This window comes from Pseudonaja textilis, chromosome 1 (genome assembly GCF_049901715.1).
Source record: "Pseudonaja textilis isolate UNSWEBS1 chromosome 1, rPseTex1.2, whole genome shotgun sequence".
Lineage (NCBI taxonomy): Eukaryota > Metazoa > Chordata > Lepidosauria > Squamata > Elapidae > Pseudonaja > Pseudonaja textilis.
This window is the reverse complement of record NC_141990.1, coordinates 39,390,196-39,406,617: the sequence shown is the minus strand read 5'-3', so window position 1 is coordinate 39,406,617 and position 16,422 is coordinate 39,390,196. Positions and strand designations below refer to the sequence as shown.

The window sequence follows — 16,422 nt, the reverse complement described above, 5'->3', positions numbered from 1 at the left end:
CTTTTTCATTTGTGATAAGTCTGTGTCATCAGTTGGACATAGTATTAACAACCTGATCATCTGATTATATAGCAGAATAATATCCAACTTCTTACAGTGACACTTGGTATTAAAGTTTAGGTGCCAATAAATTCTGTAGGCTGTGTCACTTTGCTTTTGACCCTACACGATTTTGATGGACAACATTCAAATACATACACATACTTTAGGATCATGTTTTAACAATATTCTGGTCAATGAAGTGTCAAATTCCACATAAAAAGCCCATATCTGCAAACTCTAAATTATTCAGCTGATTTTTTTCTACTGTTTGTTACTGATATTTTGTGTTCTGAATCTTGAATTTAGGTTCTATACAGAATATATAATAAATTGATTGATTTATACGCTGAGGGTTTTTTTTTTACTGTTCCTAATATACATTCAACCAAAGTTTCTTCTACAGCTGAGACAGTCGGAAAGAACAAGAGAACAATAGATAGTTGATTAATTGACTCAATAAAAATGAGAATCCGATGATGGAATTTTAAAATTTATTTCCTCCTGCTGAGATCTTGCCATCTGACAGCCAACGAAAAGCAGTCATCACAGAAGAGGCAAATAGGTCCACTGCATAATCTGAGTTCACCTATTATATCATTTTGTAATGTGGCTTGTAAGATTTATGTTTTATGTTAGCATTTGCAAATCCAACTATCATCATTATCCACATCTGACATAATATTCTATATAAATCAGGAATAAAGTGCAAATCCAATTAAACTTGTGATTTAAAAAATATTCCAGCTGTTGAAAACCAAGTTCAGCAATCTAGGTTAAGATTAGTATACTGGCATTTTTTTTTTTACAAAGGAAAGCTCTATCCAACATATAAGCAAGAAGAGAACTTTATTGACTGATTCTGTGTTATTTCCTACAGCTTGTGTCAGAATCTACATTTCCTTCCTTTTTTTATTTAGATAGCAATATTGCTGAAGTTAAATTTCAACATATATGGCAGTCATTATCAATGGTACCTTATCTATAATATTTGCACCTCTCATCTCCCAATTCCCCTGCTCTGGCTGACAAATTCTCTTTAGATTATCAGGGAAGTTTACTCTTTTCTTTACTACTTTGAAGTATTTTGAATAAAAGTGCAACGTTTGAACCTGTATTATTCAACTCCCCTCAGGAAAGTCTCTGGCACCTAAGCAGAAATAAGTAACCTGCAGCCTAGGAGCTTAAATAATTTCAAAAGTTCACACCTCTGATAAGAGCTATCTTTACTTTTCAGATAGCTTGCTTCTTGAAAGAGACAAATCAGGGAAAATATTCAATTTCTACATACTTTATGCTTCACTATTTCTATATTTGGAATGTATTTCCACCACTTTATCTTCATGGGACCTCAACTTCCAGAATTTTTTTTAAAATTTACCCCATTTTTAAGGGACACTTATACAAGATATCCCGCATTAAATGGATTTCATCATAAAATATCATTATCAAGGCATATCTGGGAATTGCAGTTCCATAAGAGAGTATACAGCATCTTAAACTAGCGAAGTTGTGATTCCCTAAGATTCTTTGTTTTCTTTCAAAATAGCAAAACCTTTGCCTCTTACCCATCTAAAACTGAGATATAAATTCCAGATATATTTTGAATGTTGTGCTTAAAAAAAAACCCCTAAGTACTTCTGCTTTCTGGAAACTGTTTGTGACTCTGAATTTCACAGAAACCTACAGACTGCAGTGTGATTCCTGGGATTCTATTGTTTGGAGTGAAAATAAACATGGGTAAATTTCTCAGAAGACCCTTGAGGCCATGGGGAATGCCACTGAAGACTGTTTGAAAGCGTAGTATGTACAAAAGCTGCTGATTAGTTGGTGGAGATTCTGCCAAAATTTTTACTGGATATCTGTATGTTTTTATGCACAGTGTAAGACCTCATTTTAAATGGGAAAGGCCTAAATTTTCAAATATTTTTGGGAGTACAGTCCCTCAAAGGAGTAACGTGTTTTATGCTGAGATATTGGCACATTTTTACAAAGAATTTCTCTTTTGGTGGATATGTGGTTAATTTCTGAGGAGTCACCCCAATATTTTGGAAGGAGATTCCTCCTCACATCTTGTTTTGCACCCAACATTTCTCTCTTTCTACAGAACAAGGAGGAAACAAATAAACTATTTTTACCTTGCTCATATCAGGCCTGATGGATACTTAGATGGGAGACTTCCAAAGCTGAAGGTTAGCCTGGGAAGCTGAAAAGCATCCTGGAAACCAGCACTGGAGAACCATTTCTGCATGTTTCATAGAAAACAGCAAGGGCATCTTCATGAAGTTACTAGGAACTGAGCTTGATTCAGTAGAAAGTCTTCCCCCTGCTGTTGATCTATCTTTGAATCCATTAAGTTTATGGGTTTTAATGAACCATGCTGTTTTTAATGTAGTGAATGGCTTTGCAAACTAGATAATAGTAAATTAAACACCCTAGGGTAGGGATATCTCCAAAAACAACATAAAACTACAGCAAATACATCTCTGAATCAAGGCCTTTATCTGCAGCGCTAGTAGCATAGATAAAGATGTACTTCTTCAAAAGGTGCAGACTCAGGCAATTTAAATGCAGACAAGACGAACAGTAGGAAATAAATTGTGACCAACCTTTTTCTGTACACATTTGTTTTTCATTTGGTGAGGGCAGCTTGCCCAGTCTAGGCACTTTTCAGATATATTGGTTCTGAGTTTTCTAGAATTTCCAATTTGTCAGTTGTGTTGGGCTTGGATGTTCTGCTAGAGGAGAATCATCTACATGATAACCTGTCTTTTAATTCATTTAGAAGACACCTGGATAGAGAATAGTAGGATGATGTCTGTCAGTGTGTGTATATGAATATTACGTAATTTGCAGCTTAATAATTTTCCCTGTGAACATGCTGTCATTGTAGAAAAAAATAAAAAAAGAAAAGACAGTGAAATAAATTAATCAACAAAATGGTAGCATAATTGCTGGTGTGAAGATGGTTAGCTCATCTGGAAGATATGAGAGACAAACTATTACTTGATAACAGGTTACCTGCTTGGTGATGCTGTTTAGGAAAAAAGGAACAATATCAAATAGCATGACTGATAACATAGCTGCCAAGGAAGAAACTTAAATAACAATTGCCCAAAACAATAATGTTACACTAAATTGCAGCATAGTCTTAACAGGTCTCAGACGGTTGCTGCATTTGTCATGTTTTCTTCTGGAGCTATTAGCAACCAGACTTTATTTCACAGTATTTAAAAAAAAATCAACACTGCATGATTACATAAAATGGTTATTATGTTGAGTTGAAAGATGTTTCTTAGACTCTATTATGAAAAATCAGCATAGAAAAAGCTTCACCAGCTGCTTATCCTCCAAATTTGCAGATAAGAATAAAGACAGGATAATTACCTGAGCCTCTCTGCTATTTATGCACTGCTGGAGCTATCCTCGGGCTGCTGAATTCATTTAATCTGCCAAGGCCTCGCCATCTTTTTTAAATCCCAAGCAAGTGTTTGTCATTTGTTAATGTTGTCATTTGTTAAATATATAATACCCTACAATAATGATTTTCGGAATCCCTTCATCAGTTGTAGTTACCTAAATACTGCGTGGTGCTTTATCTATCTATCTATCTATCTATCTATCTATCTATCTATCTATCTATCTATCTATCTATCTATCTATCTATCTATCTATGTTTGTAGGCATATATACTGGACACAAGATACATAATAGTTTGGCATCTCACCTCGACACAAAAAAAGCCACTGAGAATTGTGAGATTATGGCAGAATACAAATGTAATAAATAACTATAACAAGGTATCTCCAAAAAGAGATGCAACATATGGGCAACAATTTAGCATGAAAAGTGCCATATTCTATCTATATATTATACAATAAATACTGTTAATAAACTCTGAATTATATCTTGAATGAGAAGAAAAACACTGCTGGAGCAAAATTTAATCAAATCTGATTAACAGAACGGAAGTTTCCAAATCCTGCAATGTCAGCATAGCACTTTGTTCTTCATTCAGAATGCTGCATCTAGTTACATGTACAATTTAGAAATATGGAGTATATAAAACAAGGATTGGTAGAAGATGGAACGGGACTTTTTGGTAGGTTTCTGGGTGATTTGAAGTAGACAGGCCAGAATTTATGACTCTCAGTTGTTTGCAATGGCAATAGTCACTTTTTCTTGTCTTATTACTGCTGATAATAAGGTTGTGAGAACATGTATGTGTGAAAGAACTAATAGGCAATTAGGTTCTGATGCTCAAAGTATCTGGGCTTAGCATTCAAAAGATACATCTCCATCTAATAATTTTTTTAGATTTCATTTTAATCCCACCTTCATTTTATAAATAACTCAAGGTGGTAAACATATCTAACATTCCTTTTTCCCAATTTCCCACAGCAACCTCTGTTTTTTAGGCATGGTTTTTATGCCTAAAGCAGGACTAATGTTCATAATCCCCTGGTTTCTAGCCTGATGCAAGAACTACGAGAACAAATTGGTTTTAGGACTCTAGTAAAAAAGATTTCACAACAGTGAAATCTGACCATTCCTTATAGAGAATTTGAAATGAATTAAGATATGAGCAGAGAATATTGAAAACAAGTCTTTTGAAGAGAGGCTGGAGTAACTTAGCCTAAGCTATCTCAGAGGGCAAGCCCAAATCTAGTGGGTTTAATTAATAACTTTTGAGTGAACATTTAGGTGGATTCTTCACAGTGAGAAAAATCGACAAATGTTCCAGAGGTCGAGGAGGGAAAAAGTCTATCTATCCAATCTTCTGAGGGCAGAAAATTATCTATGGTTCAGGATTTCCCTCATACAATGTAGGCCCAGGTTTAATGTCATTTTCATCCTATGCTTTAAAGAATTATCTTAATGGAATGCCACTTAAAAATAATTACTACTGTAGATACTGATATGGCTAATATTCATACCCTCCAACAGACTTTTCCCTAAGGTTTTAATTTTCAAAAACTCAGTGATGCTTTGTTTAGTTAGAATGTGATCTAAGGGGAAAAGAAAGTAATGGAGGTGTTAGAAATAAAGAATGAGATAGCAAGGTGAAAGTGCAAGCTTCCCCCCGCCACTTTTTGTGTCAGAATTTTGGGTCGCCCAGGTGGTACTTGTAGTAAGCTCAGACAAAATAATTTTTCTTTTAGAATAATACATTGTAAATTTTTTTTTTTAAATCTGCAATGTGTTTAAAGTCTTTTTATTTGATCCTCCCATTGCATTAGCCTCACCCCCCGGTCATTTGTTCTTCTCTCAACAAGTATCCACTGCTCATTCTGTTTATTCCTCAAAGATTATGAGATTTCCTCTCCTTTTAGGCTTCCTTCTGTAAAGATGTCTATTATGACTTAAAACCTGACCTGCTGTAGGCACCCTCCGGCAGAACATGGAATATAAATCAAATGAACAACTCTGGGATTTCCTGTGCCTGTTTCTATCTCCTTATGTATGAAGGTGTTTAGGTTCCCGTGAGGTTCCATGCCTGGATAAGTTTGCTATTTGTGTCAGAACACTGGGCTGGACCCCCCGATAGAGCATTTATTCTCTCAATGGACTATTCTAAGTGCTATTTCTATAGGAATAAAAGTTCAGCTCTTTCTCATAATCTTTCCATAAATTCTATACTCAAGCTTTGACACTGAAACATGGATTGGATGCCAGTTTTCACCAGCAATTCTCAATGCTATGGGCTCTGTATCTTGATCAGACAATATTCTAGTGAAGCCTCCTCCATCCTGATTCAATTATCTACCTGGAAGAAATGTGTTTCAGGTTGGGATATTTTAATCAGAGAACTGTGAGTAGTATATATTGAAAATTTCAATTTTAGGAATGTGATCTTTAAAATTGCATGGATTGGAAAGGCTGCTAAAATGTGCACAACCTTCCTGCTTATTAGGAGCATGTTGAGTAGCTTCCTCTTCTTAAATTTTCTCAAGAAGGATGCAGGGTTTAGACTTCTCCAGTATTCATCTATTTAAAAAATGTATTATTTTTTTTTGCAAAAAAGGGGGGAAGAAACAAAATGTCTGCCCAATTACAAAAGCAACTAAGTTGGCAAATGGGTTTTGTTTCACTATTGATATATCAGTGTTCTGCTGAGGCAGGTTATGATGCATGCCTCTTTCTGTAAGAATGTGCAGGGGGCCAGGACTCAGGAAAAATGCTCTCAACTTGAAGCACTGGTCTCATGGAAGAAGCATTCTGATGCTCATCCCACTTTCACCTATGGCAAGCAGGTTTTGTAAGTTTTTATTTCTTTCCAATAAATACATGATACATTTGTTTTAGCAGGGCCAAAAGAGGTAACTGTCTCTCCCAAGCTATTTTCATAAGTCTCCAAAGTTGTTCTATGTTTAAAGTTGTGAACATTTTATTCCAGAACACATTATGAGTGTGTGCACTGTTTTCCAAACCCCACTGACAATTTTCCTTACGATTCTCTCACATTGACTTTCCTTACTTTTCAATAAACACTGGTTGTATTTTATTTTGCATTGCTTTTCAAATGGGTTTGGCTTTTTCTTTTAATGGCAAGAACTTCATTTTCAACATAAATATTACGTGGGCTGAAGTTGAAGTATATACTACACAGACCCCCTTCTTTTTGAAGCCAAAGTTGGAATTTGTAATTCGATAATGCAACTAACCTTCTCTAATCTCATACTTTCCAGATGTATTGATACTACAAGGATTCCCAGAAAACATGTTCAATTGTGCTATTTCAGAATTTGGGAATTATAATCTCAAATATATCTGTAGAGTATCAAGTGGAGAAAAAAATAAACAGGAATTTGTCTCCTAACATAAATTCAGGTAATCAATATTAAATTCACCTGAAACTAATAATATTCCTTCTGTGTCCTTTAGTCTGAATTTGAGGCACAGTTACTTGAGTCACACTTGTAACTATGTTGGCATAGAGACAAATAATCTGTTTACTGAAGTTAGCCAGGGTTCTGAAATAAGCATTTCACTCTGTTATATTCTAATTTCAATTCAGAAATGCTCCAATGAAAAGATTTCTTTTAAAATTGATAACTGAAAGTAAAAACAAAATTGTACAATTGATGGCTGAGAAAGCACAGTATATGCATAACTTAAGATAAAAATACTGGGGGGGAAAGGTACCAGTTTGTTTCCTATAATAAAAATATTATTAACCTAACTCAACTGTCCACTGTTGGGCAAACACAGGAAAAAAACATCTTCTTGGTTCAGAAAAGACTATTAAGAGCATCTTCAGAAATTGCCTTGCAGACCAGGTTTGCGAGTCTCTATATACTAAATCGTACTTTTTTCCTACTAGATAAATCTGAAAGAAGCAATTGATAATGCTTTTTAAGAATTGTGTGAGACAACTAATTAATTCAGGGCAGGTGGGGGTGGGATCAGCCTACAAACATTCTGCTTTCATTTAACCAAAGTCAATTCAAGAATGAAAGATATATGGTAAAAGAAAACTGAAAAAAGCAGACAGGATATCTAAATCAGTCCTTCTTTATCATGTGTCATAAACATTGCCTAGTTCTGACATAAATTCAGGGTCGCACAAATGAATTGCATTATGTTTTAAGATATAAACATTATCCTGAGGTGCCTAGTTCTATGACAGCCGATTCTTTTACCAAGTGATAAACTTGTATACTTTTTATACAAGTAAAAACCAAGGAACAAGCTGCATGTGCACCAGAAGGCCTCTTATTATATGGCCTTCATATCCATGTTTAATGTAATGTATATGCATTTGTAAAAAATCTAATCTATGCATACATGTATATAAGTTTACTACACTGCCTATATCAACTTTTATTTTTCTTATACTGCTATGTTTATAAGGCCACCTTTTTCATATGCCACAACACACAATGTTAATTTGGGGACGGATGAAATTAATCTTTAGTAAATAACTTCTCCCCAAAAGATTAACATAAATACTGTGCTGTTTTGACACCAAGTTAAATCATCTCATGGAGTAATCGAATTAGGCAATTTTAAGGCACTTGGATTACCCTAACTGGTTAAAAACCTTGTTTAATAAGAGTAATGAAGAAACCCAATTTTAATAAATATGCAGCATTTATATAGCACTTTTGTATATTCAAAACATTTCACTTATTGTATATTGTAATTGTTACAATATTCCCATATGGCAAGAAAGTGTTGCTCCTATATTTCTGATGTGAGGCTGAAACCGAGTGTGGCTTGGCCGGCAGTGTTTAGCAAGTCCATGGCCACACCAAGATTTGAACTGATAACACTGCAGCTCACCTCCTTTAGCCACTAATTTATACATTTTTTTTCCAATTAGAGCCTTAATTTGTGGACTGCAGACCCTAAATCCTCATCCCCTCTACATTAGTCCATCACTTGTCCTCTAGCCATATAAAGTACTGACACAGTTTGTCTTCCCCCACCCTGGTATTTATCAATTCAGAGCTTTTGCCTGTACATATAAACTGGGTGATAGCATTTCAGATCTTGTGATGAATACTCCCATAACACGCAGAAAAAAAAAATTGATTCAGTCTTATAGAACGTTGGATGCCACTCTTTGCTTGGCCATCATCCTTCTTCCACTGAAGACTCTGATCTGTACCACTGTAAAGGTGGCAAGTGCTTAAGTATCATATGGAGATCGTCCAGGTGCCCATTGCAGAAAAAAGCTGGTTAACCCCCAAAATGTGTAAGACTAGGCAATTTTTTTCTGTGCTCAGAGAAGCAAAGAAAAAGGTTTAAGATAGGGCACCAGTTCAGTTCTTACATTAATACTGAGAGCTAGGCACTCAAAATTGCTGAGACATAGAGAAGCTGAATTCTGATGAGTCCTTGCTTTGTTCACCTTTGATTTTGTAGCGCATATGAAACATATGCTGGTCTTGTAATAGTCCTGAGATTTATACTTCTTTTGACTCTATTAAATGAAAAGCTACTATACCAGTAGATGGTTGTCAGATGTAACCTTCAGCTATGAGAGCAAAAACACATCTGGCGTCCTTTTTTGTAGTATGCATTATCTGATTCTGCGTGCATGCTACCTTTAAATCAAGGTTTTGGCAAAGTTATAGCTGCAACTAGTGTGGCAGTGGGAAAGGCAAAGAGAACCTTCCCAATATTGGTCAGTAAAGAGATCTTTGTGTTGAAATAGTGCTCCTTTTTTGAATAAGCTGAACTTTCATGCACAGGGAGGAAGACGGAAGATGACATTTGCAAGGCAGGGAGTTGAAGGTAGCTAGGAGCATGACACCAAATTATCCATGGGAAGAGAGAATTGGACGGCTGATGTTGCTATTAGTTGTCATTGCTGAAAGCTCCCATCTGAAAAGACAACAGATCAGATTTATTTTATTTCATTTATATAAGATTTATAGAGCCCTCCCCACCCCATTTTCTGCAGAATTTCTCTGGGTGCTCATGTGCAATAGCAAATCAATAAAAACCAAATAAAAAAGTAACCCCTGATGCCTTCAAACACAACACTGTGCATATACTGTATTGAGGGGAAAAATCTAGACACTTACTGGGCTCCAATCTCATATAACCCAAAGGCTGGTGGGAAAAGCCAGAACTTGATGGCTTTTTTGAAGATCAAAAAAGTAGAGGTCTGCCTGATTTCAGAGGAAAGGGTATTCCAAAGGGCAGGGCTATTACTCAGACACTAACTAGGTTTTACTAGATGGCAACATTTAAGGGAAGGGACCTGAGTGGGCCACTCTATCAAACCTGGTGGAATGGGCAGATACACTCAGGAAGAAGCAGTCCCTCAATTAACCTGGTCCCGTGTCATTCAGAATTTTAAAGGTGATTATAGACAACCTATGTCCAATTGGATTATCTTTTCAGAGATAATTTCTTACCCAGATTCTTCAATGTCTTCAACAATAACAGAGCTTCTAGAATACTGCCTTCACTGGAAAATCAGATACATTCTGAGATGTATCTGCCTTGAAAATAGCTCATGTTGAACTGTATAGCACAGTCAAAAAATCAGCATAGGAAATGTTTTATAACATTTTATGTTTATGTCATAAAATGTTTTATAAAGTTTACCAAATTTCAATTCCCTAGGAGTTATAGGTCTTGGATTTTGCGCATATTTTGTAGGTTAGCCCATGTGAGGTACCTTGGTTCAAAACATTTTGCACTGTTTCACCCAGTTGAATATTACAGGAATCAGATTTTTAGAAGCATATAGATTAGGTGTCAACTGGCGGCTCATGGGCCAGATGCATCACGCGCAGACCAAGCCCACCCCAGCTCCACAAAGGTAAAAAAGTTATGATATGTCACAATATGTCACGTGACACAATCGAGTTTGACACCCATGATATAGACAATCAGTACCTTTTTTTTTTAAACAAATTTTATTCAGTTTTTCACATAAAAACAAAAATCTCTTTTTACTGGACAACATATTTCTGGGTAATCATTTTTACAGACAAATATGACAGCAATTATACATTCATAAATGCATACTTAATTCTATTACCTTTTCCATTCCAAATTTTCAGTAAGGAGAGAAACAAACACATTAATTCTAGCCTCTTTCATTAATCTCAATCAAAACATCTTTTTGTTTCATTTCAATTATTTCAAATATAATCCTTTAATATTTATTTTAAAAATAAAGATAAACAATATGTGTTTGCCTACTACTACTACTACTACTACTAATAATAATAATAATAGTTACCAATGTCTCTCCTTATTAACTTATTAATTTAATTGGTTCTTTAGTCTGTCTTATTCCCTTTCCATTACACATTCTTTTTATAAATTCTAGATTAATACAAGTTTTAACACTAAAGAAAAAAAACAAGTATAGCTTTCCCCGCTTTTACTGCTTTGAGTGTGACACCTCAATGATTAGAATATACCTTTATTCCCTCATCTTGATTCCCAATAAACCATTATTTTTAAGAAGTTACAATAATAATCATTACATCTTTTCATTTGGATTCTGCAGCATATTTCCCCCCCTTAATTTTTAATAAGTTATCAGTATCTATATTACCCTATTTTCTAAATATTTTTAATTGCAGAAATATTCTTATTACCCCTTGTCACCCTGCAGAATCCCCTTTTTAATTCATCAACCATTATCTCTGAAAAAAGAATTTCTTTTCAACATTTTACTATTTCCGTATTTCTTTATTTCATGCACCTGTTTCTTATTGCTTCTCCTCCCCCTCTTTTCCCCATATCTCTTCTCATTCCAGTTTATATCCCTCTCTTTCTTAATATCTTCCTTTTGCCTTTTCTGCTGGGTCTTTCTGCCTTTCCCGACTTCACAGGTATTCCCCCTTATGATTGCCTTCTTAAATCTCAATTTTTAGCCTTCCTTCTTTCCCCACTTCTTTGTAGCGTTCTTTGTGTTAATTGTCTATTTAAAATGTCTTCTCCTTGAGTCAATTCCTCCTCCTCTGAAGCTCTTTCTTCTTGTTCTTCAATCACCATTTCCATTTTTTCTAACACAGAGCAAGTGATTCACCTCTTTCCTGTAGTAATTCTCTCATATTTTTAAGTTCCGTTTTTAATTCCCGAAGAGATATCATCATTACACACTCTTGTATTTTATGATCGTTACAGTCCACAAAAAACACTTTTACTTTCGTTCTTTCTTCTTTCAGTTTCTAAAGTTCTCAATTATTCCAGCCCAGGCAGGGTCTATACCAAAAACATCAATCAATCCCACAGTCAGTCTTTCCTTGCTTTTTTCTTTATTCTGGTTCTGCTTTCACTTTCTAAGATTCTTACTTTGTTTCAATATTTCTTTAACGTTATATCCACACAAGTTCATTCAGAAATAGGATGCTTTCCCTTTTGTTTGAGCTCAAGTTTTTGTCAAAAGGTGGCACTCTCCATTATACAAAGTCTTCACCTTTTCCCCCTATTTTTTTATTTAGGGTTTTTCGAACCTCAATATTCCAGCACAGTCCAGTCTTCAATTTGTAAACTTTATTATTATTATTTTTTGACAATCTTAAGTCCAGCTTTGTTTTATGCCTGTTTATTGCCAAAATATTTTAGTCCAATTTAGTTAAAACTTTAGTTCTGGCTTCTTCCTTTCCTGGTTCAAAGGTCTGCTTAGCTGTCAAAAATATTTTCTGATTTTTTTTCCTGTCCCTTTGTAATTTCGCCGCTCACTTTTCTTTTCTTAAAAATTCCATGTTACTTTAATCCTGGGATACTTTTGTTTAGTTGTATCGCCCAGTTGTCCAGGTTCAGATGTTATCCACCTCTTTCTTCCCTCCTACACAAATCTTAGTCCAGCTGAGTCCTCCTCTTCCGGGTGGCCATTTTAAACCACCGCTGCAGCCGTCTTCAGGAGGAAAAAGACCAAGCCCAGGAGGGGAGATGCGGCTCCCCTCAACCTGGCTTGCAGCTTCCCCTTACTCCACCACCCTTCCAAGGCAGCTTCAGCCCCTAATCGTGATGATTGGGGCTCTCCAACGAAAGAGCACGGACCATAGCCACAAAGTTGCGATCTATGGTCTGTCAGCGAGGAGGCTCAACCCGGAAGTCGATATAGACAATCAGTACCTTGAATTGTACCTGGGGAAAAACTGGAAGCCATCACAGCTCCCACAACACCACTGTTACATGGGCAAACCATGGCGTACTCAAAACTGGACCAGTTATAATTTCTGGATGGTCTTTAAGGGTAGTCCCATTGTAGAGTATGGTGCACCTCATTAGCTAGGACTACAGGGTGAATGCCATGAGCAAGTTCTCACAATCCAGGAATAGATGCAATTGGCTCACAATATTCCCCTAGCCATGGCTACTGACAAGGAGCCATGATTTAGGCACAAGCATAGTACAGTAGAGCAACAGGCAAGATTTCCCAACAATCACTGAATAATGGAGAAATGACAATACTAAAAACATCCATGCTCATTCCACAGAGATCTGTTATAAACCACAATGGCAAAAAAGTGATGAGATGTGTCAAGATGCAAACCATTGTTGGAAGTACCATATTTTTCGGTGTATAAGATGCACTTCCCACCCCCAAAAGTGGGTGGAAACGTCTGTGCGTCTTATACAGTGAATGTTGCTGAAGCCCCACCAACCCGCCGCCCCTCACCTTTCAGCCTCTGCCTCCCAGCAATTTGCCTTCTTGCAGCAAACAGCAAACAGCCTGGTCAGTTTCAGCACAGCCTGATTAGCACAAGCAGCTGATTGTTGGTTGGATCGGCCCCCTGACAATCAGCTGTTTCAGGGATTGCTATCACCTATTGCCGCCTCCGCACACCCCATTTTCAGCCTTCGCACGCCCCATTTTCAGCCTCCGTGCACCCTGTTTTCCTCCCATTCTGATCCCCACCGCCTGGAATGGGCCAAAAATGGGGCATGTGGAGACCCAAAAATGGGATGCAGAGGCCAAAAATGGAGTGCAGAGTCAGCAATAGGTGACAGCAATTCTTGCAGCCTGAAACAGCTGATTGTGGGGAGGCCGAACCAACTGACAATCAGTTGCTTGTACTAATCAGGTTGTGCTAATCAGGTTGTGCTGAAGCTGACCAGGCTGTTTGCTGTTTGCTGCAAGGAGGCAAATTACTGGGAGGCAGAGGCAGATTTTTTTTTCTCATTTTCCTCCCCAAACGCTAGGTGCATCTTATACTTTGGAGCATCTTAGGCTCCGAAAAAAACGGTAAGTGTATAAGCTATGGAATTTTCTTTCATAAAGTTACAGTGAAAGCCAATTACTCCCCACTTTCATATATTGTCTGCGGGCAGAGTGCATAAGTTGCAACGTGTGTGCCTTATATGTGAAGTCTCAAATTGGATTTGTCAGAACATCTGTAGAGTTTCTTTCAGTGAGTACACAATACTATTATAAGGCAGCTACTTACACTGCTAAGTCTCTGTGATCATAGATACGTATCTTCATAAGGACAAATATTTTACCTTATATCATGAGGGAGGCAAGACTGGTCCAGATTATATTGGATCACTGCCAATTTACACAGCGTCTTTAAGCTGGGACCTGAAAAAAGAGTGATACATAGTACATGATATCTAATAAAGGAAAAATTAAAACACTACAACAGATAGCTTTTTCACTGAGCCAGCTCTACCCCAGATATGTTTTTAAAATAAGAGGTTTGAACAAGGTAAAGTAATTAATGAGGAAAAATATTCACATACTGAAGTCTAAGATGTACAGGTCTGAGTGATCCATCAGGTCAAATTCATCTCCCATGCCTTCTTCTGGAGATGGGCTGTAGAAATAAAAAAAGAATCTTGTCAATCACTGAAAAAGTTTTGTTAATGGTGACCTAAAAAGTAAAAATCTATTTTAAGCTAGTGCTTTTATTAAGACAACCAGAATCTTTAAATAATTATAAGATTCTGACTTCCTAAGGAATCATTACCAGAACTGTTAAAAATTCAAAGAAAAACAAAGGTGGAATAGGAAAATCCTACTAATCAAGCCACAGTATTAAATGTGATATTGGAGAATTTCCAAACAGAAAAAAAGCAATTTTGAAAATAATTTACCTGGGTTTTATATCTAAAAAAAATCCTAAATGTGAAATAGTTACTGGGGCCTTCACTACTTTAGTTAACCACATAACATTGCCTTCCTCACACCTCCTGCTTCTTCTGCAAGTCTGGCATTTGTGCCTCATGCTTTGTTCCTAAACAGTAAACATTGAGGCTGCACAACTGCAGAGTCCTGGAGGAAAAGGGAATCGCTTTAAAATATTGCAGACAGATGGTATGTTGTCCTTCTGCATACTCTGAAGTACCTTTTGAAGACTGAATCTGAAACACTGCATGGCCCAAGTAGATATTGCACTTTATTCACTGCCGTGTGCCTACCGCCTGCCATGTCCCATACTTAACAGCAGCATTTTGGACAGCTATCAAGAAATATGGTGTCCCCTCCCATACAGGCAGAACTTTCCCTGAAAAGCCTTTGTTCACACCATTTATGTGAACTTTCCGTTGATATCTATTCTATCCTAGCTTTAGAGATAGATTTGAATTCTTCTATTCTTTGTTAATATTACTAGACTTAATTGTAATATTAAGGTGAAAGGTTTGTCTTAAATATCCAATTTAAGAATGATTATTAGGTAATACTTTTTCATAAGTTTCTAAATGGACACAAAAGAATACCCAGAATAAGCAAGGGCAAAGGGTCCAGCAACCAGAGTTTAAGAGAGAAGAAGCATAAACAATGTCAGAAAAAGGAAATGTATACTTGATCTGTCTACAGAATCACTTACACTGTTACTTTGATTTCTCCAGCCTCTCCTGCTACCCTAGCAAACAAACAAAGCTTTCGTCACTGCCCCCACAACAGGCAGGACCGGATGTTCTGGCACCATCTGGAGATTTCATTATCACAGAAGGTCATAGAGACTCCTAACAGGCTACCCACTTGGGGGTGGGGTGGGGGGTGGAATCATATTAGATTACTCCCAGGCATCAGGAACATCTACTTTCTTCTCTGAAGTTGAAATCATTCGTTCATGTATTGTTTCTTTTAAAAATTCAAATAAGATCTAAAGCAAGAGACTTTAATATGTAAGGCACACATTTTAAAATATATTTATTTTTAAGAGTTAAGTAATTAAGAAAACAGGACTGCAGGCAAAAAAAGAAGATTTTTTTTCTCTTGTTGCTCTGCACTAAACTCAAGGTACATGAACAGCCAGTCTGAATTAAATTATAGTTAATCAACTTTAAGGCTTTTAGGAAAAAATACACATTTGATGTTAAGTAACTATGGTATATGGAAATGTATTTTGTGGAACTCTCCTTTGAAGCATTAATATTTGGCATATCTTATACTATATGTACCAGATATGAAAGGTTATATGAACTTTGGAAAGGAATTATTCCTTCAGTCTTGAAAGAGGCCATGGTATGTCCCCATCCCTTAAGAGTCTCTCTCTGGATCCAGTTGAGTTTAGTAAACATCATTCTGTCTCCAACCTTTTCTCAAATATTGCTAAGCATCTGGTAGGGATTCAGCCACAAAATACCCTATGAAGTAGATTATCTAGATAATGTTCAGTCTAGTTTCAAGCCTGGGCATAGGCCCAAGACCGAGTTGCTTTACTTGGTAATCTTTGCTAGAGATAGAATACCCTTCCTGGTTAGCAGCCTTTGATATCATTGGCCATGGTATCTTTCTACATCGCCTACACAAAATTTAGAGATCAAAAGCAGTGTTTTAGAATGGTTCTGCTCCTTCCTCAATATGTGGTTCCAGCGGGATGGTGCTGTTTTATGGGATGCCATAGGGATTGGTGTCATATGTATGCTGATACTCAATTATACATTATCATTCCTGGCCTGATGTAGATAGTAATGAAGATGAACTTGAAGAGATATGCATATACAAGC

The 16,422-nt window shown here is 36.5% G+C and overlaps 1 protein-coding gene across 9 annotated transcripts in view; it reads right to left on the bottom strand.

The window, feature by feature from the left end:
* Positions 1-7,538: 7,538 nt before the first annotated feature.
* KLHDC3 (kelch domain containing 3) overlaps positions 7,539-16,422 on the bottom strand; it is a 55,154-nt gene continuing 46,270 nt past the window's right edge. For all 9 annotated transcript variants that reach the window (XM_087931770.1, XM_087931802.1, XM_087931749.1 and 6 more), the window contains 3 exons: positions 14,209-14,282; positions 13,969-14,047; positions 7,539-9,372 (listed from right to left, as the gene is read on the bottom strand). In XM_087931770.1, coding sequence (XP_087787896.1) covers positions 9,306-9,372; positions 13,969-14,047; positions 14,209-14,282 — 220 coding nt within the window. In that variant the 3' untranslated portion in view covers positions 7,539-9,305. The remainder of the gene's footprint in view (positions 9,373-13,968; positions 14,048-14,208; positions 14,283-16,422) is intronic.